Source organism: Halictus rubicundus, chromosome 4, assembly GCF_050948215.1.
Source record: "Halictus rubicundus isolate RS-2024b chromosome 4, iyHalRubi1_principal, whole genome shotgun sequence".
NCBI lineage: Eukaryota > Metazoa > Arthropoda > Insecta > Hymenoptera > Halictidae > Halictus > Halictus rubicundus.
In genome coordinates, this window is record NC_135152.1 from 2,167,090 (window position 1) to 2,194,308 (window position 27,219).

Genomic DNA, 27,219 nt, shown 5'->3' on the forward strand with positions numbered 1-27,219 from the left:
ATGAACATATTATAGTTACTATCGACGTGCCATCAATTAACAAGTTACATCCGATTCCGAAGAATCGTTTTAGAATAATTTTACGGACGCAATCGTACAATGAACGAAAGCATGGGTTGGGGGAGTTTTAAATGTTCGTAAATAGGAAGGGAAAAATGTGGCTTTCATAAATACAGGTTAAAGCATCGTAGTTGTAGTTTGTAGGTAATTCGGTCCAGGAACGGTGTTGGGCTCGAGGTTGAGAACCCCCTAAATGTTTCGTAGCCCGGACCCGAAGGCGATGTCCAGTGCGCCGCGGTGCAAGGAAGGGGGACGATTTTCGTTGTTGTTGTGGTTGCGCGGAGGTGATTATTTTTCCGGTTACAGCCAGTGATTTGAGAGCAACGACGATTCTCGCCGACGGAACGGCGAGGTGCGAGTAACGTGTCCAGGGAACGCGATACCCCGCGATTACGTGCATCGGTTATTATTGCGAGCGAAGGTGCGTGCGTGCGCGCGCGTTCTCCGCGCGTGCATACACGACACTACACGACAGGACACGACACATCGCGCGCACACTCATGCACATGACATGCACGCACACGCACACGCATACGCGTCATTGTCGTCGTTGCGTCGTTGCGTTGTCGTCGTGGTTGTATGTTGTACTCGAGAGGCGCAACGATCTCTGCTTGGCTCTGTGTATCGGTGTGTTTGCGGTCGAGCACCGTGATATGTGGAAAAGTGCGAAGTGAACTAGAAGGAGAGAGTGAGAAACCCCGTTCGTTTTCTTGAATCGTAGAACACAATACAGACAACAAAGTGTGGAAGTTGCGAGAACGAGAATAAAAACAAGGTTTGCGCGCGGTCCACGGGTTTGTTTGCCTCGCTTCTCGTTTTCCCAATTGCTCCGTTTCGTTTTTTCAATCTGGTGTTTCTGTGACGCAAAAGCGCGCGTGTGCTAGTTTGTGTCCGCCATCCGTTTGTGGTTTCTCGATGCGGGTGTGAGCCGTGAGCCGTGAGCCGTGAGCGCCAGGTAGAGGTAGTAAGAGAGAGAGAGAGAGAGAGAGAGAGAGAGAGAGAGAGAGAGAGAGCGAGAGCGAGAGAGAGTGCGAGAGAACGAGAGAGGAATATCGGACGAAAGGTACTCATGACTGGTGACTGGTGACTGGTGAGTGAAGCGACGAGAAGCGGGAAGCGGCGTTTGGAACGTTCGTTAAAGGCCGGCGTTTCGTTAGTTTCGAGTCGTGTTTCAACGTTTTTATCGATTGCAAAGGGGCCCCGCGACCGCTCGGTCTCGGCACTCTCGACCAGCGGAGACGATTTCACGAAAATGCGATACGAGTTGTTAGGCCGCCTAGCGTAGTGTATCGCCTAGCGGCGACGGGCCCAGAGAGAAGCGGCGGAAAAATGGCGTCCGATAACGAAGCCTCTTGCGCGAGTGACCCAAATTTCGCTGTGATCTGCTCGTTTCTCGAGTGCTTTGGCAAGTCCTGCGGCATCATTTATCCGGATATCGCGCGCCTTCAAGAGATGCTCGAGAACACGCAGGATGGTGAGTAAACTCGAGTCTGCATACGTGTATGCGTAGAAATGAGCGCGAGAGAGCGAGAGAGGATGACTGACCCGCCCCCGCGAGGCCAAAAGTCTCGCTTCGCGTGTGATATTACCGTTTTTCTATCTACCTTCCTTTTGAAACCCTATTCTTCTTATTCGTCGTTTATTCCGGTACTTCGAAACTCGGCCAGCTTTTTGAACCATACGCGGTATCATTCGGAACCTGTATCAACGGGGTAAACACGCTACTCGTTACTATGTTTTTATCCCTTTTTCTTTCCAGCGGAATTCTACTCGTCATTTCTTACCAATTTCTCTCTCGTCCTTTGTTCCTCTGTATTCTTTGTCGTTAGCGATTCAACTAATCCTAATGAATTAACCGTGTAGAACTATTGCGAGCTGTTACGATTCATCGATATGTTTCAATAATATTATTGACAGGCGGGTTCGATTTACTCTCACTCCTCTGTTGTTATTTTCTCCCGTGCTGCCACCTCCCTTGTTGTCAATGTCGGTTACACGTGATTGCCAGTTATGAATCGCGTGGCGGTCCTTCGAATATTGTATGTACACATACATTACTACGGCATACGGCATACGGTAACAAAAATATTTTGTTTATTTCCTACTGCCGCGTGTTTCTTCTTTTCTATCGAGAACACTATTTCATTCGAAATTCTGAATCAACCATTATTTTTCATTGGAATAGTTTACTGAAAATTTTCATTGTTGCGATATAGTTTCATAATTCGGACCATTTTTTGTTTAATCGTCGAACCTAGGGAATTAAGACAGAAAGTTTTTGACAGGAGCATACGAAAATATCGAATGCATTTTTAACCGTGAACTTAGTTTTAATCAATAAGGTCTTTTCTTCTCTTCTCTATTCTTCGAGATTAATATCCTTTGCCATTATTTATTCAATAACCTAAATATACTTTTCTTCTTTGCTTATTAGACAACTATTGATATTCCGAATCAGTTTAAAAGGAATTGTTTAAAAATATCTATATGTAATGTTTTTCTTTTTTAAATAGGGCAATAGAAATATTTAGTAATAAATTTATTAACTAAATGTATACGAATAAAAGTTAATGTTCAGTACATTGGGATATGTGTCCGTTTCGATTACAATTGATTGTTCTTGTTGTAGTACCACAACAATTGATAGACCTGCACATCAAATTGTTGCGTAAAACACGTAAAACTGTGTCACCGGAAAAATGGGAACGAGCGCTGGTCAAGTTCTGCCACACGTATTCTAATCAGGATGGATGGGAGCTCGAACGTTTTGGCTATAAAAAGGCTCGCATCGCGGTCAAACTACGCCTACTCAAAGTATAAAGAAAATTAATCAAGCATATTCGATACAAATAAGAATAAATAACGATTGATTTTGTATTTGCGAAATTTCTGTTAAAAATTACACAGTTTCATCCGCTGTACACAAAAAGTCTTTGTCATTGCAGGTTCTGTTGGAAACGCAATTCGACTTGAATCAAAAGTTTAAAAACGAGGTGAATAAATTGGCAGCTAACGAATTACGCGTGGAACCGTTGGGCAGAGATAAATCTGGTTTGGCGTATTGGTGTCAGCTCGACGAAGAGTGCAATATAAGAGTATATAGGGAAGATTTAGATGATGAAAATTGGGAGCTTATAGCTAAGTAAGTTTTTGACTTGCGTGTATTTTGTACTTTGGAACAGCTTTCAAACATATTTCAGAGTAGTTGCTTAGTTAATGTTTTGTTAATACCAGGGATCGAGAAAGCGTTGTCAACCTTATAAACACCTTGTCGAATGGCGAGATTGCAGCTATTCCGATCAACGAAGATAGCAATAGTTTAGAAATTTCTGAGAAACCTATCATCGATACGGGGCAAGTAACAACGTCCCCGAGTTTGGAAGATGAGACCGTACAAGGAAGTGGTGTTCGGGTCGAAGGTTCGGACGAAAAGGAATTAGGAAAGGATCTATCTAGAGCTGGATATTGCGAAGACGAAAGACAACAAGGTAATGCCAACGGAGTCGATCGCGTCGAGGAAGAAATAGAGGCTGAAGACGAGGTAACAAACGACGAAAGTTCTAAACAAAATACGGAGGAAGACGATTCTCGGGAAATAATAGAAAATGAAGTAGTGGAATCGAATAATGTTGCCACACCTTCCTCGATATCGGCGACTTCTTTAAAAGTTGTTAACGGCAAAGTCGATACGATATCGGGGAAAGAATCGACCGCGTCTCAAGAAAGGGAAACGAACATACCTCAAGGAACTGCGATTACTGCGATTACTACGGTTTTTAATATATCGAATACTAATTCTAATGCTAATGCTGATGCTAATGCTAAACCTAATGCTAATACTAAGTCCGAAGAACATGCGACGACGGTATGCAGTTCGAAAGTTAATACGGAAGAATTATTGCCACTTAAATCGATTGAAACACCTGTTATCACGTCTCCCCTCAAACTGGTAAACATGGCTGAAACGAAAGAACCGCACGAAGAGAAGCTGGCTATTGGGGTAGCGCTAGCGAGCACAGGTTTCAATGCGAAGAAACACGAAGATTTAATGGAACAAATCGTGAAACCGGTGGACAAGTTGCCCGGTAAAAATATTCTCTCGTTTCCATCGATGGATATGCCAACGGCGCATAGTAAACTATCGGTAAAACCGATCGATCAGCTGGCTGCGAACCTCGTGAGGATACAATCGGAGAAGCTCGAAAAGCCAAGCGGCGCAAAATCTTTGGAAAAGATAGCCGAGAATTTGGCAAGATCGGGTAGCATTGTAGGAGGAAACACGGCGAACGGAGACGCCGACAGGTTACCGCAAGATTTCTGTGCAAGAAGTCAAACTGAGAAATCTAACGCGCTCAGAGGGCACAGAGGTATGGACTTGTCTACGTCGCCCAGAGGCTGGGAAGGTGCTAACGAACAAAATAGGCCAATGGATTTCTCCGGAATAGATTTATCTAGTCGAAAATTTCATAAAGGTATGGATTTACCTTCCCCCGGGTATAGGATGCAGGATTTTCAGCACAGAGAGATGGACCTTAGTACGAAAAAGTTGAATAAACCAGAAGTTACGAATTCACCGTATGATGCTCGAACCGTGATGATGCGTAATCACGCGATGGTGGCAGACTTGAGTAAACGACAAATGTCGTTTCCTGCTTATGAAATGGCCTCTACGCCGTATCACAACACCGCCAGACTGCCAACCAAGGAAGACCACAGATTACCTAACTATACGATACTTCCGGATCCGAACAAGATAACGTCGTTGAGGATGAACGCGGCACCGGTGAAGCGTCCGATAGAAGGAGGGGACGATATACAACAGGACGTGCTAAAGAGATTAAGAACCGATGTGATACCGATCAGAGGATCTATGGATAAAATACCGTTGATCGGTAGAAATTGGAGAGACGAGGTCGGCGAAGCGATCGAAGAACCGATGATGATGATCCAAGGTGAAGGATCTGGCAGCGATTGCGACGCTGTTAATCCCGGGATCGGCGAAGCGGTCGAAGAACCGATAATTTTTTTTTACGGCGAAGGATCTGGGGAAGAATGCCAGACGGGTAACCCTGGCGAGGACGCGTCGACCCCGGCTGACAATAAGAATATACAAAGCAACGAATCAAAAAACGAAGCCGACTCTTCGGCTACCTCGGCTGCCTCGTCTGCCTCGTCTCTGTCAGCGAATAATAAAACACTATCCGATGACAGGCTTCTAAATGAAATAGCAACCGGTAGTTCGCTGGTAACGACGAACAAACCTTCGATCAAGTTGAACAGAAACTTTCCTCAGTCGTTTTCCAGCATCTCTAATGTAAAGACCAATTGTCAAGTTGTAGGTTCTTCGCAAGAAAAGCCAAAGTTCAAGCCAACGTTGGGTATTCAGATAATACCGAAGAACAGCAACAGTTCTGCGAAGAGGATATCGCGATGGGACGTCGGAAAGCCAGGGGAGAAAACAGAGTGCGACAGTAGTATCATATCAAATGAACAAGACATATCATCGAAGAAAGACGAAGCCGAAACCGAAGCCGAATGCGAGGATTCTAGTAGCGGGAAACAACGCGTCAACGTCAAAGTAGACGGGAACTCTGTAAATATCAAGAATGCGAAATTACAGGAGAGCAACGTGGAAGCGAAACGGGATTTGGAAGAAGAAACCGGAGAAAATTCTACCGAACAGAAACAACATTCGACTCGCCAAGATGCTACCGCGATGCAATGCGATTCGTCTATATCCTTATGTCAAGCGGATACATCGGAAGCGACACCTTCGACACTTTCGACGTACTCGATAAACGATAAACTTTCGCCAGAGGCGGCGGATGCCTCTCCCACGGAAAAGGTAGACAATGAATGTAAACCCTCTACGTCGCCGCCAAGATTTTTTTTTGGGCCTAATTGTATATCGTACACTTCGAGAGCGGAAGCATTCGAATCGCAATCCGATCATACAGTTTCGACAACTATACAATCGAAATCGGACACGTTGCAGTACGAGTGTGTCTCTTCATCGAAACCTATTGAAGATGTCGTGATCACTTCCTACAAATCGGACGACTTTGATCTGACGCAAACCAACAATAATTCTTTGAAGGTCAAATCGTATACATCCGAATCGGACAATGAACTGTGCGAGGATGACGATAAAAGCAGGATAGAATTGACCGGAGGATCAACCGATGCATGGGAGCAATCAGTTTCTTCGAAGTATTCCGTAAAAGAAGAATACCGCACGGTGAACTTGTCCGAACCCAAGCACGAGCACGAGTCCGAGCCCGAGCCACAAATTAAGCCCGAGCCACAAATCGAGTCTGAATCAAAGTCAAAACCCGAAGAAAATTTGAAATCCCCTATCGGCGATACTGTACAAAATCCTATATCCAGTAGCGAAACGGACAAATGTTTAAAGTCCGATAGAACGGACGCGTTCATCAGTGCAGTTTCACAGTCTCACAATACCAACGACTTGAGCCTAGATCGTTCGAATGAAAAGTTATCGATCGAGTCGACGCAACATCAAACATTGGACGAGGAGTGTAGCATGTCTGTCGAATCGCAATCGCGAAACGAAACGTCAGGCATCGAAGATAGCACTGAGAAAACTAGCGGAACCCCGATTTCTTGTTCGGAGATTAAAAACGATTGCAAATCGTCAGACTCGATAACGCTGAAAGAAAACACTGAATCGAAAACGAATTCGGCGTCCCTTAACGATTTGTGTTCGAGTTCGCAGCTCGAAACAGGATACAATAACGATAACGATTGCGATTCTGGATCGAATCACGCGGACAAACCCGAATGTTCCGCTGATCATCGAGTGGATAGTTCCGCGGGTAAGGAGCTAGAAGAGCACCCTGTTGAAAAAAGATCCAATTCTGTTGGTGAAGATATTAGCGAACAGCAGGGCGAAGAAGCGAATAGTTTCTCGGAAAATAGTAACGATCAACAAGAACTAACAATAGACGGCGATAATGTAACAGTAACGAAGAATCAGACTGATTCGGTGTCGGAGGATTCGGCGGATTCAGCGAGCTCTAATCACGGCATAGCCAGCAAACGGACCGTTGACGATACCTCGCAGGACATCAAAGTGCAAGGCGAAGTTTTTGGAAATTCCGAAGAAGCGAAAAAGAATCCGTTAGTTGATTCGATCGTCGAAAAATTTGTGCCCGATGTTAACACCAGTATCGATTCCACGGACAATTCTGCAGCTGTTACCAGTTCAGAATCGGTCGAACAATGCGACAAAGACGCATTAGTTCCTAGGATAAGTAGTTCGGATGCTGGTTACGTAGAGAACATATCCCCGTGTCAGAGCGTCGAAGCGCAACCAGATTCTGAGAAGTCGCCCTTTAAAGATGAGTATCCTATTTACGATGCGTTACCGTCGACAGAGATAGTACCTGACACAAATAACTTTAAACAACCATCCAAACCTAATGTCGACTATTGCGCTGTTGTCGATGATACGAAAGATGAAAGTTTATCCAACTTGGCTGAAACTGCGAACGAGTACGACGATGCCGCATTGAAAAATCAAAGTTCCTACGCTGATCAAAAATCGATCAAACTCCTTAACGTGGAAAGCGTATGTTCCGCGAGCGAAACTTCATCCGACATACGTTCATCTTCCGTCGAAGCAAGTAAAACCAAGGTTGTCGTCGATGTCGCTTCGCCGCCTCGAGACGAGGAAACGGAGAACGCCGGTTTCGTCCAGCAGAAATCTCCTGACACGGTGGCAGAAAATCAGGTCGCGAGTCCAGAAAACCATAAAACGAATCCTTGCAAAGTTGTTTTGACATCTACCGAAGAACAGGGCGATCAGAAAAATAAAAATACTAGCGATTCGCGCGAGGACCGTGAAGACATTAAAAAATCCGAGGAGACAAGGACAGAGACAGAAGTCGAGGAGTCGGTCGTGGTCGGTGTGGAATCTATAAAGTCTGAGGAATCTTTAACGAAAATTAAACAATCTTTGGTTGCAAATTACGCGAGCAGCGATTCGAACGATGTCAGCGATGATGTTTCCGAATCTGTTGTAACCGAATCGCTTAAAACGAAAAATAACTTGGTTCTCGGTAATCTGACGGAAACTGTGTCAGGTTCGACGGATGGCGACAAACAACAAACCATAAGAGAAGGCGACCAAGAGGAAGAATCGACTCTGAACAATGACACTATGAATGCAACGAACAAAGCACGGAGTTCGTTCGTCGATGATCGACAATCGGAGTTGCGCATGGAGAAGGATAATGGTAGAGTATCAACCGAAGAACCAAAGCGCAAAGAAAAGAAAAGAAACGAAACGGTAGAAGAAGAACAAAATTTCGATGTCGTGGAAGATGATTTGAACGGTAAACCAATCGTATCAACGGTAAACGAAACTAAAAATCGAAATAATTCGACTAGGGACGACAACGATGGTACGACGGTTTTAACGAGAACCGACGTATCCTCGGCAGTTTCGGTTTCTGCTGAAGTGGACGCCGGAACTACGTGTAACCAGGTAAATAAAGAATGTACAGGCTCGGTATTAATCAAAACCAACAATTTAATAGATGCTGTAGACGTTCTAGAAGAAAACAAAAGTTCAATTCCTGCTATAGAAAAAGTGGAAAACTTGATTCTTCAAGAAAAAGCAAATTCCATAATGGTAGACACTGTAAGTGAAATTGAACCTCCCAAACTAACTAGAGAAGATGTCGAGTCTAGCGAGTCTAATTTGGCCAACGATCAGAAGTCTGATGAAAATTTGAAAGAACAGAGCTTGAGACCTCTAGAAGAAAAATTAATAACAAGTTTGGATAATGATATTAAGTTTCTTAAAAACGACAAAATAAAATATGCTACCGATAAACTTGAAATCGCGAAATCCGAGTCGGAATCAGAATCGGAATCGGAATCGGAATCGGAAAGGGAAACGGAAAAGGAATCAGAATCAGAATCAGAATCGGAATCGGAATCTCGAAAAAGGATCAACGAATTGCCAGAAATCGGTGACACAGAAAAGAAAACTGATACAAGTTTGCACGAGGAAAGTCGCTTGAACAAAGAATTACCGAAAGTCGATGCATCCGCTCACCCAGTAGCAAATGCTTCACCGCTGAAATTCGACAATGTATCCTCGGGTATAGATAAATCGGAAATATGCAAGAACAATGTTTCAGCTGTGTCACCGGAAGATTCTAAACCTACGGGTAATCTAGAGTTTGCGAATTTTGATAAATCAGAAAAGTCGGAAAAGTCGGAGAAATCGGAAACCTTGAATAATACTTTGGAAAATCATGAAAAATTGGACGAACCTGTGCAGGCTATAAATGAAACTATTACGAGGGTGTCTCCCTCGGTGAGTTCTGCGTTGAACGAAAACGACGGTACGGTATTTTTAAAGACAAAAAAATTAACGCCGGAAACCGTTGTTACGAAATACGATTTGAAAAAGGAGGCTAATAAAAGATTGTGCGACGTTTCCGAAACTGAAGATGGTCCTCCGTTGAAATCGAAACCCCTCTGTATAGAATCTAATGAGCAACTATTAGAGAATTTAACGGATTCCGTAGTGCAATTGAATAAACGTACGGGTAGTTGTAAACAAGTGGAAGTTCGCTCGGTGGCAATCACCGAAGTCAAAGTAAACGAGGACGTCGTAGCTTCTGACGTTAGGTTAACACAGGTAACGAAAGACGAATCGAAAACAGTTTCTCTATCAGCGGGCAACGGTACACCGGTCGAAGATCAAGAAAAAACCAGCGTTAAAGACGAAGAGAAGAAAGAGAAGTCGGAGATTCAAAGCATCGAAATCAATACAGTCTCTCTAGTGTCGGATGACTCGATGGGCTTGGATAACGATGAAAATCTATTTAGTACCGCACCCGAAGAGGTCGATCCTTTAGCGTGTACCGACGAGGATACCTCGAAAAAAGTCGACGAGAACGACAGCGTTGTCCCACCTATACCTAAAATAGGTTTACGCGTGAAACCCGTGTCCGAGCTTATTTACGATGGATGGAAGTTGGATTCGACAGAGCCTCCGAAGGTTTCCCGCAAGAGACGCAACAGTTGTCACGAATCGAATTCGGAAGATATGGGAAAACAAGAGGACGAGGACATCAGGGAAATCAGGGAAATTAGGGATATTAGGGAAATCAGGCAAATGGGTATGGGAAGTAAAAGGATAAGGTTACGCGAGAAACGTACGGCTGACAGACAATCGCTACGACCTATTGGGAAATGCCGTGTCGTCACGATAAGCTCGGAAGACGAGACTGTGAAATGTGGTTTTGAAAAGTTCGAAGAACAGGAAGTCAAGGATGCCAGCGACGACCAGGGTATTGCTCGTTCGATTGTAATCGAACGAAAGGCGAGAGGCCGTCCTAGAGGAAGGCGAAGACGCGGTTATAGAGGAAATGCGCGTTCCACTCGACCAAAACACAATGAATTCCAGAGAACCACCGATCAGGTACCGGAACTGGTATCGCCCGACGGAGCCGGCGATGGCAGCGGCGTTGTCCAACACGATGGGACGCCGACCACCAACGATCCTTTGAATCAGACGCCAATCTCGCAGAAAAAGCGAAAGAAAAGTAAGCGAATATCAATTATTTTATCACTTACAACTTCTCGATCTCAGTTACATCGACAACGCTCTAACATAGCTGTTGTGTTGGTGTTACATATGCAAATATTCTTTTTCCCACAGGAAAAATGGTACTGGGTCTTGAGGTTGGAAGAGACATTGCTGAAGTACAGTCAGGAGCAACCCAAAATGAGACACCGGTCAGACAGTCTAGAAGAATAGCACAATTGAAGATCAAGGAGGAAGCAGATAAAAGAAGAATCGAGGAAGAGACTTTGAAAGATGACAAGAAAGAGAAACAAGATTCTACTGAGAAGAAGAAACGAAAGAAGCAAAAAGTACATCTTCACATATTCTTTTCCTCTCTTCTTTTCTTTTCTTTTCTTTTCTCTTCCCCTTTCCTCTCTTTTCTTTGCTTTCGTTTCTTTTCTTTTCTTCTTTTACAAATTTCTTATTTTTGTTAGCGTATCGTGCAACAACGACAGTTGTATTGTAATCATTTACAGCCTGAAAGCGAAGAAGAAGTTGTGATAAAGGAAATAGAGAAAGAAAAAAAGTCCAAGAAGAAACGAAGAAAAAGAAAGAAGAAGAAAATGCTGTCAAAATTTAACGAATCGAATCCTTGGCAAAGTTCCTCGGGTTCTAGTAGCGACGAAGAAAACGAAAACGAGGAAGAAGAAGACGAGGAAGAGGAAATAGAGAGCGAAGGATCTTTGCTGTTCAAGAGCGACCATGAATTTTCACCAGAAAGTGACCTTGAAAAAGATCAAGAGTCCGAACCACTGAGAAGAGCCAGAACTGCCCAAAAAGGTATTATATAGGCGATTAAACTGTAATTAATTCGACACCGCCGTGCTTCGTATTGTAATCTTTTCTCTGGATCTTTAGCTCAGAGCGACGTCGAAGAAGCAGACGATGAATACGCTTGTCAAAAATGCGATAAAGCAGATCACCCAGAGTGGATACTTTTGTGCGATTCTTGCGACAAAGGCTGGCATTGTTCTTGTCTTCGACCTGCGCTTATGCTAATACCCGAAGGCGATTGGTTCTGTCCACCGTGTCAACATGTAAGCTAATTGTTCGTTCGTATCAGCGTGTTCAACATGAATTACGTTATGCGAAATTGACCGCATGTTTGTAATGTTTGTTGCAGAATTTATTAGTGGTGAAACTGCAAGAAAGTTTGAAAACGTACGACCAGTTGGCGAAGCGACACGAGAACGAAGTGTTAAGAAAGAAAAGACTAGCCTTCGTCGGTATAAGCTTGGATAATGTTCTACAGAAAAATGAATCTCCGCGTCAGAGAGAGTCGAAAGCATCTAGTCAAGAGTCTGACAATGGTATCGTGTATTTTCTTCAAAGTTTTATAGTATGAGTTCTGTTCTGTTGTTTAATTTATGGTTGGATATCATTGTCGGAGTATTTGTGATATGTACAGAATTTTTTGTAGAATCGTCAACCGCTTCCTCTTCTTCGAGTTCGGAAACATCGTCCAGCGAAGAAAGCGAGCCTGTGTATCAGTTACGCGAAAGAAGATCTGCCAACAGATATAAATTTAACGATTACGATGCCATGATTAATGCCGCCATTCAGGATGAGGTGGAGGCTGTCCAAGGTGCCGGAAACCAAGGAAGGGGGAAGGACATAGCGACTATAGTAAACGCGAAGAAAGAGGAAGCAGAGGTAAAGTTGTTAATCGTGCATCCATAAAGCAACTGCTACGCATCCGCTCGGATTATTTAAAGGTTTCCCCTGCAATTAATGAAACCTTTCAGCAGCTTAATTTTAAACACGAAGAATTAAATATGGAGGAGACGCAAGAGGGCAAAACCAATATTGACCGGAAATCGGAAAAAGACAGCGACGAAGAATACAAGATGGAAGGAGAAGACGGTATGGAAGACGACGAGGAAGATCACAAGGGAGTTGTAAGGAAAATATTGTCGCGAAAAAAACACCGGAAACTGAATAGTCTCGACATAAGCAGCGACGATGATCCAGAAAGCGACGAAGACTTCAAGGGTACAAGTTCGGACGAAGAAGAAGATTTCTACGATCATTTGACTTCTTCCGAAGAAAGTACTTTTGCCGATGTGAAACGACGCGGTAAAAAGGGAGATTCGCGATCAGTTCGTAGAAGTACTCGGGCCAGAACTATGCGCTACGAAGAAGACTTTAGTAAGTACAGATACATAAAAGAACAACTCCAAAACTAACTAACCAACCAGTTAAGGAATTATGTAATTCTTTAAACCTTCTTATTATTATATTGATTACTTTAAATAGCTTATTTACGTAAGGCAATGAATTATTGGATAACGAATTGTTCACAGTAAATGATGATAGCGAGGAAAGCGATAGACCAAAGAGGAAGAAATCTCGATCTGCTTGGGACTCTGATAACGAAGATAGCGACAACTCGTGGCGACAGAGAAAGAAAAAGTAAGATATCATCCATCATTATTATAATTATAATCTAATTATGATCGATGGTCTGAACTTATTGTACATTCATTTTAGGAGTAGAACTATATCAACGTCTAGATACAGGGCGTTGCCAAAAACCAAGAGTAAGAAGAAAAAAAAGAGAAAACGTATCATCGAATCTGATAATCAAAGCGAGAACGAGGAGTCGAACGAGGAAATGACAATTGAACCGCAATCACAAGTAGAAAGTGAAAAAACTGTAGCCTCTAAAGAAACGATAGACCCGATCAAAGCTGAAAGTATGAATGAGAATAATGAGATTACAGACACCAACGAAATAAAAGACGAAAAAATGGAGGATGGAAATACAGAAATACCTGAAATACCAACAGTTCTACCGGTCCCAGAAGTCGCGCAGCAAAAGAAAAAGAGAGTGAGAGAGTGATTTATTATGAAATCTTACATTTGTATATCTTCAATTTATTTATTTATTTATTTGTTTCTTAATTTTTTTCAGGAGATCTCGACGAAACCAAAGAACGCCCCGGTAATACGTAGGAAAGTATGTAAACTATTGTACAATATAATTGCATTGCGATCATTCGGTATTGTATGTTTATTAGACTGGATTAATTTGAATTCGATCGAACGCTTTCAGATCATTTACGGTGGACTTCCCGATGAAAACAAGCCGGAGGAGGAAGAAATTTTAGGCAGGCGAACTCGAGGGAGAAAAATTAATTATCAGGAGGAAATAGCGTCCGACAGCGAAGAGGTAATCAAATATAAAACAATGATATCGAATGCAGAAAAATATATGGACCTGAAGAAAAGATAAAAACGTGTCTTATCTAATGTTATAGGAGCTGAAAAAGGCACTGAGAAGAACCGGCGAAAGCGAAGACGAATTCGTCGTGAACGAAGGCGAAGATGCAAATGATGACGTTGAAAAAGATTCCGATTCAGGTAGCTTGTGTAGAAGCATGTGTTCTCGTTAGTTTGAACCTGAAGCTTTCACGGCGGTACCAATTAATCTGAACTGTAATGTTATATATTATAGGGGACATATATAATCCAAAAAAAGATGGTCACAAATTAAAAAACAAATCTCCAAAAGCCAGGAAACCAAGAAAAAGTAAAAGTCCTGGAGGTAAACGAAAAACTATAAACGACGGAACGCCGAAACAGCGAAAGAAACCGGGTCCTAAGCCTGGCAGTAAGAATAAGGCGCGAAAGCAAAACTTTTTGGTCGGGTCGATGATGCAAAGGAAAGACGACCAAGACGGAGAGAAGGATCTCATGGTTAATGTTATGGACAATCCTATAGCGGATATCGATTCGAAAATAGACGATAATCTTTCGGAAAACGTCGGACTATCTGGTACGACTATGTCGGTGGCAGGTTCTTTTAGCGGAGATGTTCCAGAGGGTTCGTTGACGGGGCTCGGTCCTGGCGAATTGGCAGATTTAGACGACGAACAACTCGAACAGATGATGATGGAAGACGAAGAGTATGGTCGGCGACAATTGGAGCTTGCTGCCATTGAAATAGCAAAAAAGAAAAAGAAAGAGGAACGCGAAGCCAAAAAGTTGGAGAAAGCGCGGCTAAAGGCGTTGGAAATACTGGCCGCCGAGAGACAACGAGATCCTAATGCGCCGGAAGGTACCGACGGCGAGGTACCAAAAAAGAAGAAAAGGGGTCGCCGGAGCAAAGCTGAAATCCTTGCGGAACAAATGCGCAGGGACGGCGCTCCTAGTTTGAACACTACAGTTTTACCTACTACCGCTTTACCTACCAGTTTGCCCACTACTTTACCAACTAGTTTATCAACTAGCTTATCAACTAGTTTACCAACTAGTTTACCAACTAGTCTATCAACCAGTTTACCAACTAGTCTACCAACTAGTTTACCTACCAGTTTATCCAGCAGTTTACCAACCAGTTTGCCGCAGAATGTAACGAGTAACATGTCGCCCACCATGGTATCCACTATGTCAACGATTATGACGCCCGAGGCAGAGAGATCTAGCGAAGGACACATTCCCATGATGACAGGACCGGACGGACAACTTTTCAATCCCGATGGGTCCCCAATGAAACCCAAACGAAGAGGGCGTGGTAAGGGTAAAAAGACTCTAGCTTTGGAGGCAGCTAGAGCCGCAGAGGCAGCAGCCAAGGCTGCTGCTGAAGCTGGTTTAATTGGTATAGGCACCGACTCGAATCCGGAGATCAAACCTGGCGATATACCAAATATACTTCCTACACCAGGTAGCAGCACATCCGGATCGGCACCGTCCACACCACCCGCTGGCGTAGTCACGACGCAAGGGCCGCCTGCTTCGCAAACTACTCCAACCTCGCAGCAGCCCGTCTACCCGACGTTACCGCCGAACAATCAGCAGCAACAGCAACAGTCTTCCGTTATCACCAGAATGCTTCAGTCCCAGCCAGTGTCGAGTAGCCCGCAATCGTTCTCCGCTGCAGCCGCAGCGATGGGGCACAAGTACTTTGGTGGGCCAAATGCTGGAAGTCAAATGATGGGTGGACCTAGATCAACGGGTTACGAGATACAACCGCGCGGAAGGATTCCGTCACCTTACAGGCAAACCGGGCAAACCTCTATACCACCTCATTTCGCAGCTGTAAGGTCGGGAACTCCACCCATGAGGATGAGAGTGCCTGGTCCGCAAATGTATCATACGCCTCATCATCCTATGGATCCATCTCCGTCGGGGGGCGGACCGATATCGATCAACAACAGGGATCGTAGTTCTCCGCTCGGGCCTGGACCCGCAATGATCCCGCCAGCTGCCGGAAGTCCCCTTGCCAAAGGTGGCCCTACTCCTCCTCCGCCGCCTCCTTATGTCAGAGGACCCCCTCCTCCGTTATCCAGGTTCGCGGACAATCCCATGGCTCCCAGACACCAAATGCCTCCCTTCTCGAACGCATCTCCGGTCAACCATAACATGCAACAACCGTCGCCACCTCCTAATCGGCCTCCAGGTAATTTCTCACCATACCATCCTCCGCCTCCTCCTAATTACCATTACGGTGCCTATCCACCACCTCCGCCAATGTCTACGGCAGACGACGCGGCAGCCTACCAGAGTTCCCCGTATCCAGCGGATCATTTCTCGTCACCTGCGGACAATCAACCACCCATCCAACCGCCACCACCGCCTCCGCAGGCACCACCACCGCCTCAACAGCAAGGCCATTCGAACGATGCCGCCGGTCCTGGAAATAAACAGTACGACGAAGAAGGCTCGGGAGAGTTTGGCGGTTTGGTATCGTACTTTAGTAGTCAGAGAGAGGACGATCTTGATTCGTAGCATGAGTGAGACCTTGGCCAACCCTGAATCATTAGGTAGCACGCGTTAGCCGTGCACGCCGCATTCTACGGAGGCGCGTGTTTTTCGATGGCACAGGTAAGATCGCAACTTTTGCTCGAGAGGGACAAGTACAAGAGAAACGCGAAGCGTACAACGTATATAACGTATAACGTATAACGGATTTACGGTTTAGCGTACTACAACGTAATCCTAAACGAAACAAACAAAAATTAGATATATATATATTATATACATATAATATACATATGTGTCTCGGGGCATTGAAATGTTTCAAATAACGAATTAAGAGTATTTGTATTATTATTATTATATTAACATATTCAGAACGATGTGTCCAGTAGCCACCGATCGTCCTACGATGTTAATCGAATGAACAAAAATGAAATCACTTGCCGGTGACCGACCGCTATTGTAATCGATAGATCAAGTTAGATACGGGTCGCCGGTCGGTGGTCATCCTACATATATTATTTTATAATTTTCTGCTGAAACAACGGGCGTTCTTATCTAGCGATCGACAAAACTTTCCAAATTATTTAATACAATGAGACGCGACATCGCGCTGAATGTGTTAACAACAACGATGTACGTTCTAGCATTATTTTCTACTAACAACGTACTGTAGTAACGTTTTAACACGTAAGAAACACGCGTAATGTTAGTATCGTCTTCCTCTTCGACCTCTTAAGCAAACAGTTGTCTTACGATTTTTGCACTTTCTGAGGTGAAAGAAAGGAACAAAGAGAAAAAGAGATTGAGAGATTGTAGAGAGATTGAGAGAATGAGCGCGGGGGAACCAAATCCAAGGTTGGCCAAGTGAGAACAAAAAGGAAGAAAATAATAATGTAGTAATCGCTGACAATGGAGCCTATTTCCTAAGAGTTGTAAGCTTTTTGTAATTAGTTCGAGTTTGATTAAAGTTTCTATGGAAGCGGATAACGACCACACAGTTAGATTACAAAACGACAGAGATACGAAGAAATATAATCGCGTTTAATGCTCGGGAAGCAGGATTACACGAAGATCTGACCAGAATTTTAACTAATTATTGACTCTTCCCGTTAATACGATATACATATACAGAAATGATATTCATAATGCACAGTTTATTAACCGAACGACCTCCAAATCCGGCGTAGATTCGTAGAGTATCCTTTCCTGGGTAAACGTTTTCTGTTGAAACAAGTCGGTCTTAGTAGTAATCGACGAGAAAATCGATAGAGAGAGAGAGAGAGAGAGAGAGAGAGAGAGAGAGAGAGAGAGAAAGGGAGATAAAAATAGAATGAAAGGAGGAAAAACTTATTAACATATTCGGACTACGCACCGTTGTTACGTGTACATATGTAAATATAATAAGTCCTTTAGGTTATATTATATGTATTATATATACACAGAGAAACATACACATACATGTACAAGCGTACACACGTGTAAACGAACAGAAGACCACAGGTACAAAGCACCACCAACACAAATACACTTAATACACAGAGACATGGAGTCACTTCGAATACTTATAAAGTGAATTAGTGCAAAGGGCACAAATGTAATATTTAAATTGGAAACAAAGAAAAATGAAGGAAAAATTAAATGAACACGGCAGATCCGATTATAATAAATTTACAAATGGTGTGAAGACTACTACTATAATTATTTATAAATGAAGAAGATTAAGAATTTATGACATAGGTAGTGATAATATTGTATTTTACAAATTTTACTTGATTATTATTATATTATTAAGGATGAGAACAGAACAAGAGCATTGAATATATGTATGAATATATATATATATATATTAGTTATATTGGAGAACAGGAGGCTGACCGAGTCCAATTCTAAGAAAGTCAGACGACCGAAAACACGCGCGGAAAGGAGCGTGCAAAAATTAATCGGCTGAGAGTGCTTGTGGAAACTGTGAAATTCTATTTCGTTTTGCTGTGCAATTACAACTATATACATAGTTAATATGTAAATTATGTCACAATTGTATATGATTTTTCCAAGCATGTGCAACCGAATAGAGTCAAAGGCTAACAAATCTTTTTCTTCTTCTTTTTATATACATAATTACAAAGTATATAGTTATTATATATATAAATATAGTTATCTTCATCTTTATCTCATCGTTCGTATCTTCTTTCTTTGTTTCTAAAGATTTTTTTTAAGACGCTTTTCAAGCTTTCAAGAAAAAGAAAAAATATACACACAGAGATAGATATGTAATAAAGTATAAAGAATTAATTAAGATATATTATACGAACGTGTCGTGTTATTATAAATCATTGCGGACTCTGCTGCGCAGCTTTGAAAAATCTTTGTTTACGAATCTTCTGCTTGAAACGCTTCATAAAAGTCCTGTCTGATTTCAAGTAGTGGATTCATTACAAGGAAGGAAAAAGAACAAACGTAACGAAAAGTAGGTAGTTCAATAGACTCGAGTGATTCGTTGAACAGATACGATTACGTGCAAATTTAGGTATATTTATAAAAGAAGAAAGGGGAGAGAGAGAGAGTGAGTGAGTGAGTGAGAAATGTTACTTCATTTTTGTGATTGATTTATTTGTTTGTTAATAGCGCAACAGCCTCCTGCTCTTCGATCGGATCGCAAAGCTGGTAGTGTCTCTTTGCGTCAGAAAGATCGTGTATCTGTTTAGTTATCACACGTACGTGCATACCTAATATAAATAGAAGTTATATAAATAAAGAAAAGAAAATACATTATCTTAGGATTAGCTGCTTGGAATAGTTTCCTTTACTTCGTCGACAGTCTTCGTCCATTAACGCGCAGTGTTCTTTATTTCGACAAAGAGTAGCGTATTAATTATTCGGTTTTACTTCATAGAAAACCCTAAACAGAAATAAGACCTCAAACTTTTAATAGACTTTCGTTTAAGTTTCGCGTTCCAATCTGAAATTATTGAAAGTACTGGTATAGACTAAAAGCTTAACACGTGCAATTTAATCAGCGAAACGGGATCACTGACCGTTAATGGGTCAACAGGACCGAATTTCGAACGATCATTACACAATTTACACGCCGTACAATTGTCATAGAGAGAGAGAGAGAGGGAGAGAGAGAGAGAGAGAAAGAAAGAGAGAGAGAGCGGTTTACTACATCTATAATTTCATTATTTTTACACCTATACGATATATTTCGGTTCTATACCGTTTTCAATGTACAATCTCTATCGTCTTCTTTAACATAACGTAATCGTGTGTGTCCTCGGCCCGTTCGTCTTTTAGGGTGCGCTTCAAGGAATAATGCGACTTCGTTCGATCGATCGTGTGTAAACATTTCTATAAAGTATTCTTGAATATAAACTCGTGGCTGCGTCAGTTTTCAATCGTAAAACCAGATTTAATACGTGCAATCGTCGTGTACACAGATGTAACATAATCGTTACGTAGTCTTTCGCGATGGCCGAAGACTCGTTTTTATCTGATCTTTTTGAAAGAAATGAGAATAAAACGGTGAAACAATTTTTCAGACGCTGTATATGTATTGTATGTATGTACATTCGTGTATTTCTTACAGAACACGTTTTGTGATACAACACGATGACTTTATTGTCTCGAATGACAGCAAAATAAATAGAGAACACATTTCGAAGCTCTATGTATAATAAATTCGAGATCGACGCATGTACCTTAATTTCACGCGTACTAAAAAAAAAAGAAAGAACAAAAGAAAACATAGTACATTTACGTTAAGAGTGTTTCCTTGAAACGTAAACTTGACGAAAACGTCTCGTCGGGACAACTGTAAATGTGGTGCAGTTTAGCTTTTCTTTTCGTAAAGGTCTAGACCAAACGCAATTATTATATTACATGTTGTAGCCTAAATACAAACATTTTATAATAAAATTCAATATATTGAAGTAATCTTGTAGGATGCTTTTCTCTTTTTTCGGTGTATCCGATTTCATTGCGCATCGGCTCGAAATCAAAATTTCTTCGTTTTATTGTATGAATTCGTAGTGATAGAAAACTTCCGACATCAATAAATTCAAAAGAAAAAAATAGTATCGTAACACCGATTATAATCTTCTTATTACATCTAACGCTTTTTAGCAAATTTCAGCGAGCATCCAATGTATTTACACTGTTTCCTGCAAGACACGATTAGATACGCTTCAACGATTAGTCGGCATAACGTTACAGCAAAAAAAAAACAAAACAAAAGAATAGTTTGCATTCATTGCGCAAAGTATTTTATAACAAATACGATGATCTTTTATTGTGTATACAATGATTGTACTGAAAATAAGAAAACTTAGAATAAGGTTTGCAATCTAAGTTGCTGTTTTGGTATATAACACTGAATATCATTTAACAATCTTAACTTTATTCTGAAGTACTTTATCATTGCTGGATGTTACTTCTCCAAATCTCATTTTTCTCTTTTCTATTCTGGCTTCCAACTCGGCCTGAAATCAAGCATATTTGTGAAAATCGAATACAATACATTCATTTAACAGTAATTGAATGTTACATATATTTTATTTTATTTTATTCTACTTATTTAGTACCTTCTCCATTAACGTGGAAACAGACATACCGAACCTTTCTGCTCGTTTTTTTAAAACTTCGTATGTTGTATGCTGTAAACGTGTATAATGAATGAATTTTGTATATTTGAATCGCATCATGGCGTTTTCATTGTAATTAATAAAAAATACATACCACAGGTGTTTTTACAGAAGCAGCAGACTTATTATTTTGATTATTAATACTGAATCTGGCAGATCTCGCCTCCTTTTTGGCAGCTTCCGATAGCGGCATTCCAAACTTTTTAGCTCTCATTTCCAATCTCTGAATAAGCAAACAAATTGTGATAACATATTTTCATTTAATACGTCTACAATATAGTAGATTTGATGCTTTCACGGCCTGGAATGTACACATGATTAGTGGCTCTCTCCCGAAAGCCACTAATCACGTGTCTACAATTTTTATAAATTACAATGTTTATTGTTACCTCTTTAACACCAAGTTCTGATAGTTTAATAATTTTCCTTTCAGGTGGTGCAGTTTCAGTAGATTTTGCATCAGTTTCAGTTTTTTCTATCGATTCGTTTTTAGTTTCTTCAATCACTGGTTTGCGGTTTAGAACTATTTTCTTTGCACTTGTGTTACTCTCTGTAGATAATTTCCTTTTTTCGTTAACTTCTTGAGAATCTGGTTTACTCGATAACTCTTCTATTTCTTCGTCCTATACCATAAAAATTGTTTGTTACGTCTACACTAATAGAAATTGAATTACAATTACTCTAATTAAAATCAGTTTTTCTATGAAGTTTATGCCATAAACAATATAACTGAATCGGATCAAAGAGCCAACATTGTTTTGAAATGTTAAGTAATTCTGCTATCTGTACTTACACCGAGGACTGCATCTTCATCTAAAATCTCTTCAGCTGTTTCATCTAAAGATAACGCAGAATCTACCGAGGAAAACATTGCTCAATCAATACACAATTCTTAGAGAAAGATATGCATACGTTGAAAACTCATTTATAAACATATACCACCATGAATTGCTAACTGAAGTCTTTCGACCAATTCAGTTTTATTACCACTAGTGGGAAGTCCTCTCTGTTTCAATTCGATCTTCAAATCTGCAACCTATTTCAGAAAATTAATTCGACAACTATATTTAAAATCACTTGCTATGAAATCTTAATAAGAATTACTTCTGAATAACTACGTATACAGAACATAAACAACACTGTAAATATAGAAATTTTATATTGTGTACAAAATGAATGTTGAGGTTATCTTCCCGGGTTTAGAACGACATCAACAAAATACACACAAATTACCTTCATTTTCGAAAGTTCGGTTAGACCTTTCTCATAAGATGAATCAGCCATGATGCATTTATACTATTTTATTTCGACAAAGAATTTTTCTTAGTTCACGATTAACATGTCACAATTTGTTTCAGTGTATATGGTATTCAAGCTTCACACGCTTCACAGAACGAACGAAATCGCGCACTTACAACATAAAAGAAGGATACATACATACAACACCGCTACCTTCGTCAAAGTAACCAAACTGATCGATTAGATTTCAAACCTGCATACGAATAGTAACGAACAGCTCAAATATGAAATAATTCAATGGAACTAAATTGGTTTAGGAATTATTGATGTATGTAAGTAATTTTTAGACAGCCACAACCACTATCCTCAACAATAAAGGTTTAATAAAAATTGTCAACGGTATCGCTGAAGAATTATTCTCACACAACATATTAATACCTTATCGACAGAACCGATCTATACTCAGTCAATAAAAATATATTCAAATTTTTATAAATCAACTTTATTAATTTGTGGATATACAAGATTTTAATAAAATGTTCATTTTAATTGTTTGTGGTACGATGATGATGAGAGATGCTAAGTAATTAATGAAAACATATTCTGCATTTAACACAGAGCATTGATACAATGGTAAGACCATAAAACTTCGTCAATTTTGATAACTAATTTCCAGAGTGCATGCATCTGTAAGCACGGACGAGGTATAGGAATAGACCAATCAACATATGGGGTTTCGTGTTTCAAGATTTGAAATATCGTCATCGTTAAGGGCCAGTTTTCCTACGTGGCCTTGAGTCGCCACGCTCCTAACAGGAACTAGGAGAAGCTTCCTAGCGATCGTCACGCTACGAACGGCCGCATAGGAGAAGCTCAAATGACAGTGTGTGTGCCGTGTGCGTGCCGTGTGCGTGTGCCATGGTTTGCTGCACACAACGCTAGATCGTACAAGGTTGCAAGGGTTCGGGAGGCCACGATTTATGGCCCGATAATGCAAAGATCGGGCTTTTCAAGGGTGAAAAGCGTTAGATAAAAGATAAATCTAGGTCGCTTGACTACCGGCAGGTCCTACTTTTGCGTTTTCTAGGCGTAATTTGCAAAATTCGGCAAAATTTGCACATAAGGACAATTTTCTTAAATAACCGGGTTCTTATGGAGACCGTTGGACTCAAGCGACCTAGCAGTGACATATACAATGTCAATGCAACCTTTATTGTATTGTATAATTACGTATTAAACACAGGAATCGTGGCCCCCGAAAACCATCCCGCACCTATTATTTCAATTAAATATAGTTCCGGCATTTTTCGCTACGAGCGCTGTATTCTGTTTCCGATCATTGTCGCATGATGCCTGTCAGAGAGGCTATCTGAGCACGCGTGGCCGACATCATAAACAACGGCGCTGCCGTAGCTTCGTTCGAACAGCCGTGCCGCGATGAGAATAGCAAGGTTTCGGGAGGCCGCGATTCCTGACTCTATAATACAAAGGTGGGGCATGTCATTGGTCAAAAGCGGTAGACGAAGGATAAATCTAGATCGCTTGACCACCGGCAGGTCCTACTTTTGCGTTTTCGAGCAACATTTTCCATTATTCGGTCGCATGACGCCTGTCAGAGAGGCGATCTGGGCACGCGTGGCCGACATCGTAAACGACGGCGCTGCCGTAGCTTCGTTCGAACAGCCGTGTCGCGGCACTCTCGCACACCGCCAAGTCGGCCTGTACGTGTACCGATGAGACTAGCAAGGGTTCGGGAGGCCGCGATTCCTGACTCTATAATACAAAGGTGGGGCATGTCATTGGTCAAAAGCGGTAGACGAAGGATAAATCTAGATCGCTTGACCACCGGCAGGTCCTACTTTTGCGTTTTCGAGCAACATTTTCCATTATTCGGTCGCATGACGCCTGTCAGAGAGGCGATCTGGGCACGCGTGGCCGACATCGTAAACGACGGCGCTGCCGTAGCTTCGTTCGAACAGCCGTGTCGCGGCACTCTCACACACCGCCAAGTCGGCCTGTACGTGTACCGATGAGACTAGCAAGGGTTCGGGAGGCCGCGATTCCTGACTCTATGGTACAAAGGTGGGGCATGTCATTGGTCAAAAGCGGTAGACGAAGGATAAATCTAGATCGCTTGACCACCGGCAGGTCCTACTTTTGCGTTTTCGAGCAACATTTTCCATTATTCGGTCGCATGACGCCTGTCAGAGAGGCGATCTGGGCACGCGTGGCCGACATCGTAAACGACGGCGCTGCCGTAGCTTCGTTCGAACAGCCGTGTCGCGGCACTCTCACACACCGCCAAGTCGGCCTGTACGTGTACCGATGAGACTAGCAAGGGTTCGGGAGGCCGCGATTCCTGACTCTATGATATAAAGGTGGGGCATGTCATTGGTCAAAAGCGGTAGACGAAGGATAAATCTAGATCGCTTGACCACCGGCAGGTCCTACTTTTGCGTTTTCGAGCAACATTTTCCATTATTCGGTCGCATGACGCCTGTCAGAGAGGCGATCTGGGCACGCGTGGTCGACATCGTAAACGACGGCGCTGCCGTAGCTTCGTTCGAACAGCCGTGTCGTGGCACTCTCACACACCGCCAAGTCGGCCTGTACGTGTACCGATGAGACTAGCAAGGGTTCGGGAGGCCGCGATTCCTGACTCTATAATACAAAGGTGGGGCATGTCATTGGTCAAAAGCGGTAGACGAAGGATAAATCTAGATCGCTTGACCACCGGCAGGTCCTACTTTTGCGTTTTCGAGCAACATTTTCCATTATTCGGTCGCATGACGCCTGTCAGAGAGGCGATCTGGGCACGCGTGGCCGACATCGTAAACGACGGCGCTGCCGTAGCTTCGTTCGAACAGCCGTGTCGCGGCACTCTCACACACCGCCAAGTCGGCCTGTACGTGTACCGATGAGACTAGCAAGGGTTCGGGAGGCCGCGATTCCTGACTCTATGGTACAAAGGTGGGGCATGTCATTGGTCAAAAGCGGTAGACGAAGGATAAATCTAGATCGCTTGACCACCGGCAGGTCTTACTTTTGCGTTTTCGAGCAACATTTTCCATTATTCGGTCGCATGACGCCTGTCAGAGAGGCGATCTGGGCACGCGTGGTCGACATCGTAAACGACGGCGCTGCCGTAGCTTCGTTCGAACAGCCGTGTCGCGGCACTCTCACACACCGCCAAGTCGGCCTGTACGTGTACCGATGAGACTAGCAAGGTTTCGGGAGGCCGCGATTCCTGACTCTATAATACAAAGGTGGGGCATGTCATTGGTCAAAAGCGGTAGACGAAGGATAAATCTAGATCGCTTGACCACCGGCAGGTCCTACTTTCCGCTTGTTAGGGAAGGAGGGGCGTAGATGTGTGAGAAAAAAGACTACTTTCTTTATTTTATTTATTTATTTTATTTTGTTCTTTTCAGTTAGGGTTAGAGTTAGGATAGTAGCGGGGAAAGGAAGGAGGTGTAATAGAAATGTAACCCTGAGGGGAACAATAAATGAAGAAAGTATATTTAAATATATTAAAAATAATGAACTTTATTTTAATATTGTATATTTATGTACGGGGCCGCGCGGCCTCCGCGGCCGCCACGCCACCCGCCGCCGCCGCGCCCGCCGCGGCCGCCACGCCACCCGCCGCCGCCACGCCCCCCGCTGCCACCGCGCCTTTTTCCCCACCCTCCTCGGCGGTAGGAGCTCCTCTTTATCTCCTTCATTATCTTCGTCTGAAAGATATACACAACATTTATATACAACATTTATATGCAACATGTACAGTAAGGAGCAAAACTAAGTCCACACTATTTGAGACAACATAACTTTTTTTATAATTAGATCAAATGACTTGAATGTTATTGAGAAGCTAGAAGGATTAGTTTATTAGACGAAGTATAAAAAATTTTTGAAAAAAATTTGTATTGGAAAAGAAATAGTAAAAGTTGGTTTTTTCAGCTTTTTTATCTGAGCCTGTATCTAAAATTTAAAGAATGTGTTTGATTGGCTCGAATAAATTATATCCATGCTGAAAATTTCATCGATATTGGTTAATTCGTTTACGAGTTATAAAAATGGCAATTTTCCCACTTTTAAGCGTTTATAACTCGTAAACGAATTAACCAATATCGGTGAAATTTTCAGCATGGATATAATTTATTATACAGGCTATTTATTATAAATTTTCAATACAGGCTCAGAAAAAAAAGGTGAAAAATCCAACTTTTACTATCTCCTTTGCGATTCCGACCAATTTCAATTTTTTCAAAAATTTTTTACACCTCGTCTAATAAACTAATCCTTCTAGCTTCTCAATAACATTCAAGTCATTTGATCTAATTATAAAAAAAGTTATGTTGTTTCAAATAGTGTGGACTCAGTTTTGCTCCTTATTGTATATAACATTTTTATGTTTCTGTACTCACGAACATATCTTCGGTCATTTGTATGACCGGGCTGGATGGCGGGTTAGGCGCGGTCCTCACGTCTAGGGACGTCCCCTCGCCGGTGCGGCCGTTTACAATTTTCTGTAAATGAAATGAAAAGTTTTAGAAATAAATAAACGTTTAGGAATGACGAAATATACCGTCTACTCACTACATTTTCTTCACGCCTCGATTTAAGTGATAGGCGGGCGACTGCCGCCATCACCGCCGCCGGTACCGGTGTCGTCGCCGCCGGTGTTGGAGCCGCCGCCGGTGCTGGTGTCGCCGCCGGTGCTGGTGTCGCCGCCGCCGGTTCTGGTGTCGCCTCTGCCGGTGCTGGTGCCGTCGCCGCCGCAAATTGTATATTCTCCATCTGAAGAATTGCCACAGTCAGTCAAATGTCAACACTGATCAACACTAACTAGAAGTATCAACACTAATATATATTCTGCAACAAGTTGGATACGTACGGCTGCGTGGTGTTTCCAGGAAAACTCTTGATTCAATTAGACGTTGCCTCTGGCGCGTTTGGAACCGAATT

At 42.3% G+C, this 27,219-nt stretch overlaps 2 protein-coding genes across 6 annotated transcripts; one reads left to right on the top strand and one right to left on the bottom strand.

Annotated features, from left to right (window-relative positions):
- Nucleotides 1–1,051: 1,051 nt before the first annotated feature.
- LOC143353156 (uncharacterized) lies at nucleotides 1,052–20,305 on the top strand. Of its 3 annotated transcripts, XM_076786256.1 has the most exons (17): nucleotides 1,052–1,534; nucleotides 2,690–2,874; nucleotides 3,006–3,202; nucleotides 3,295–10,646; nucleotides 10,763–10,977; nucleotides 11,146–11,449; nucleotides 11,528–11,706; nucleotides 11,793–11,979; nucleotides 12,090–12,322; nucleotides 12,415–12,817; nucleotides 12,973–13,081; nucleotides 13,160–13,499; nucleotides 13,584–13,628; nucleotides 13,725–13,841; nucleotides 13,930–14,032; nucleotides 14,127–15,185; nucleotides 15,336–20,305. In XM_076786256.1, exons 1-17 carry the CDS (start codon nucleotides 1,390–1,392, stop codon nucleotides 16,397–16,399), a joined length of 12,237 nt encoding a protein of 4,078 aa, XP_076642371.1. In that variant the 5' UTR covers nucleotides 1,052–1,389; the 3' UTR covers nucleotides 16,400–20,305. The 3 variants fall into 3 exon arrangements, with proteins under 3 accessions (XP_076642371.1, XP_076642368.1, XP_076642369.1); XM_076786253.1 differs by having other exon boundaries at nucleotides 14,127–20,305; XM_076786254.1 differs by having other exon boundaries at nucleotides 12,418–12,817; nucleotides 14,127–20,305.
- A 317-nt stretch (nucleotides 20,306–20,622) lies between these two features.
- Nucleotides 20,623–22,701, bottom strand: LOC143353158 (SAP domain-containing ribonucleoprotein). 3 transcript variants are annotated; one of them, XM_076786259.1, is made up of 8 exons: nucleotides 22,246–22,701; nucleotides 21,955–22,048; nucleotides 21,806–21,867; nucleotides 21,402–21,635; nucleotides 21,107–21,235; nucleotides 20,953–21,024; nucleotides 20,767–20,850; nucleotides 20,623–20,680 (listed from the first exon to the last, which is right to left on the bottom strand). In XM_076786259.1, exons 1-8 carry the CDS (start codon nucleotides 22,294–22,296, stop codon nucleotides 20,636–20,638), a joined length of 771 nt encoding a protein of 256 aa, XP_076642374.1. In that variant the 5' UTR covers nucleotides 22,297–22,701; the 3' UTR covers nucleotides 20,623–20,635. The 3 variants fall into 3 exon arrangements, with proteins under 3 accessions (XP_076642374.1, XP_076642373.1, XP_076642375.1); XM_076786258.1 differs by having other exon boundaries at nucleotides 21,952–22,048; nucleotides 22,246–22,700; XM_076786260.1 differs by having other exon boundaries at nucleotides 20,623–20,850; nucleotides 22,246–22,700.
- Between the last annotated feature and the right edge of the window lie 4,518 nt (nucleotides 22,702–27,219).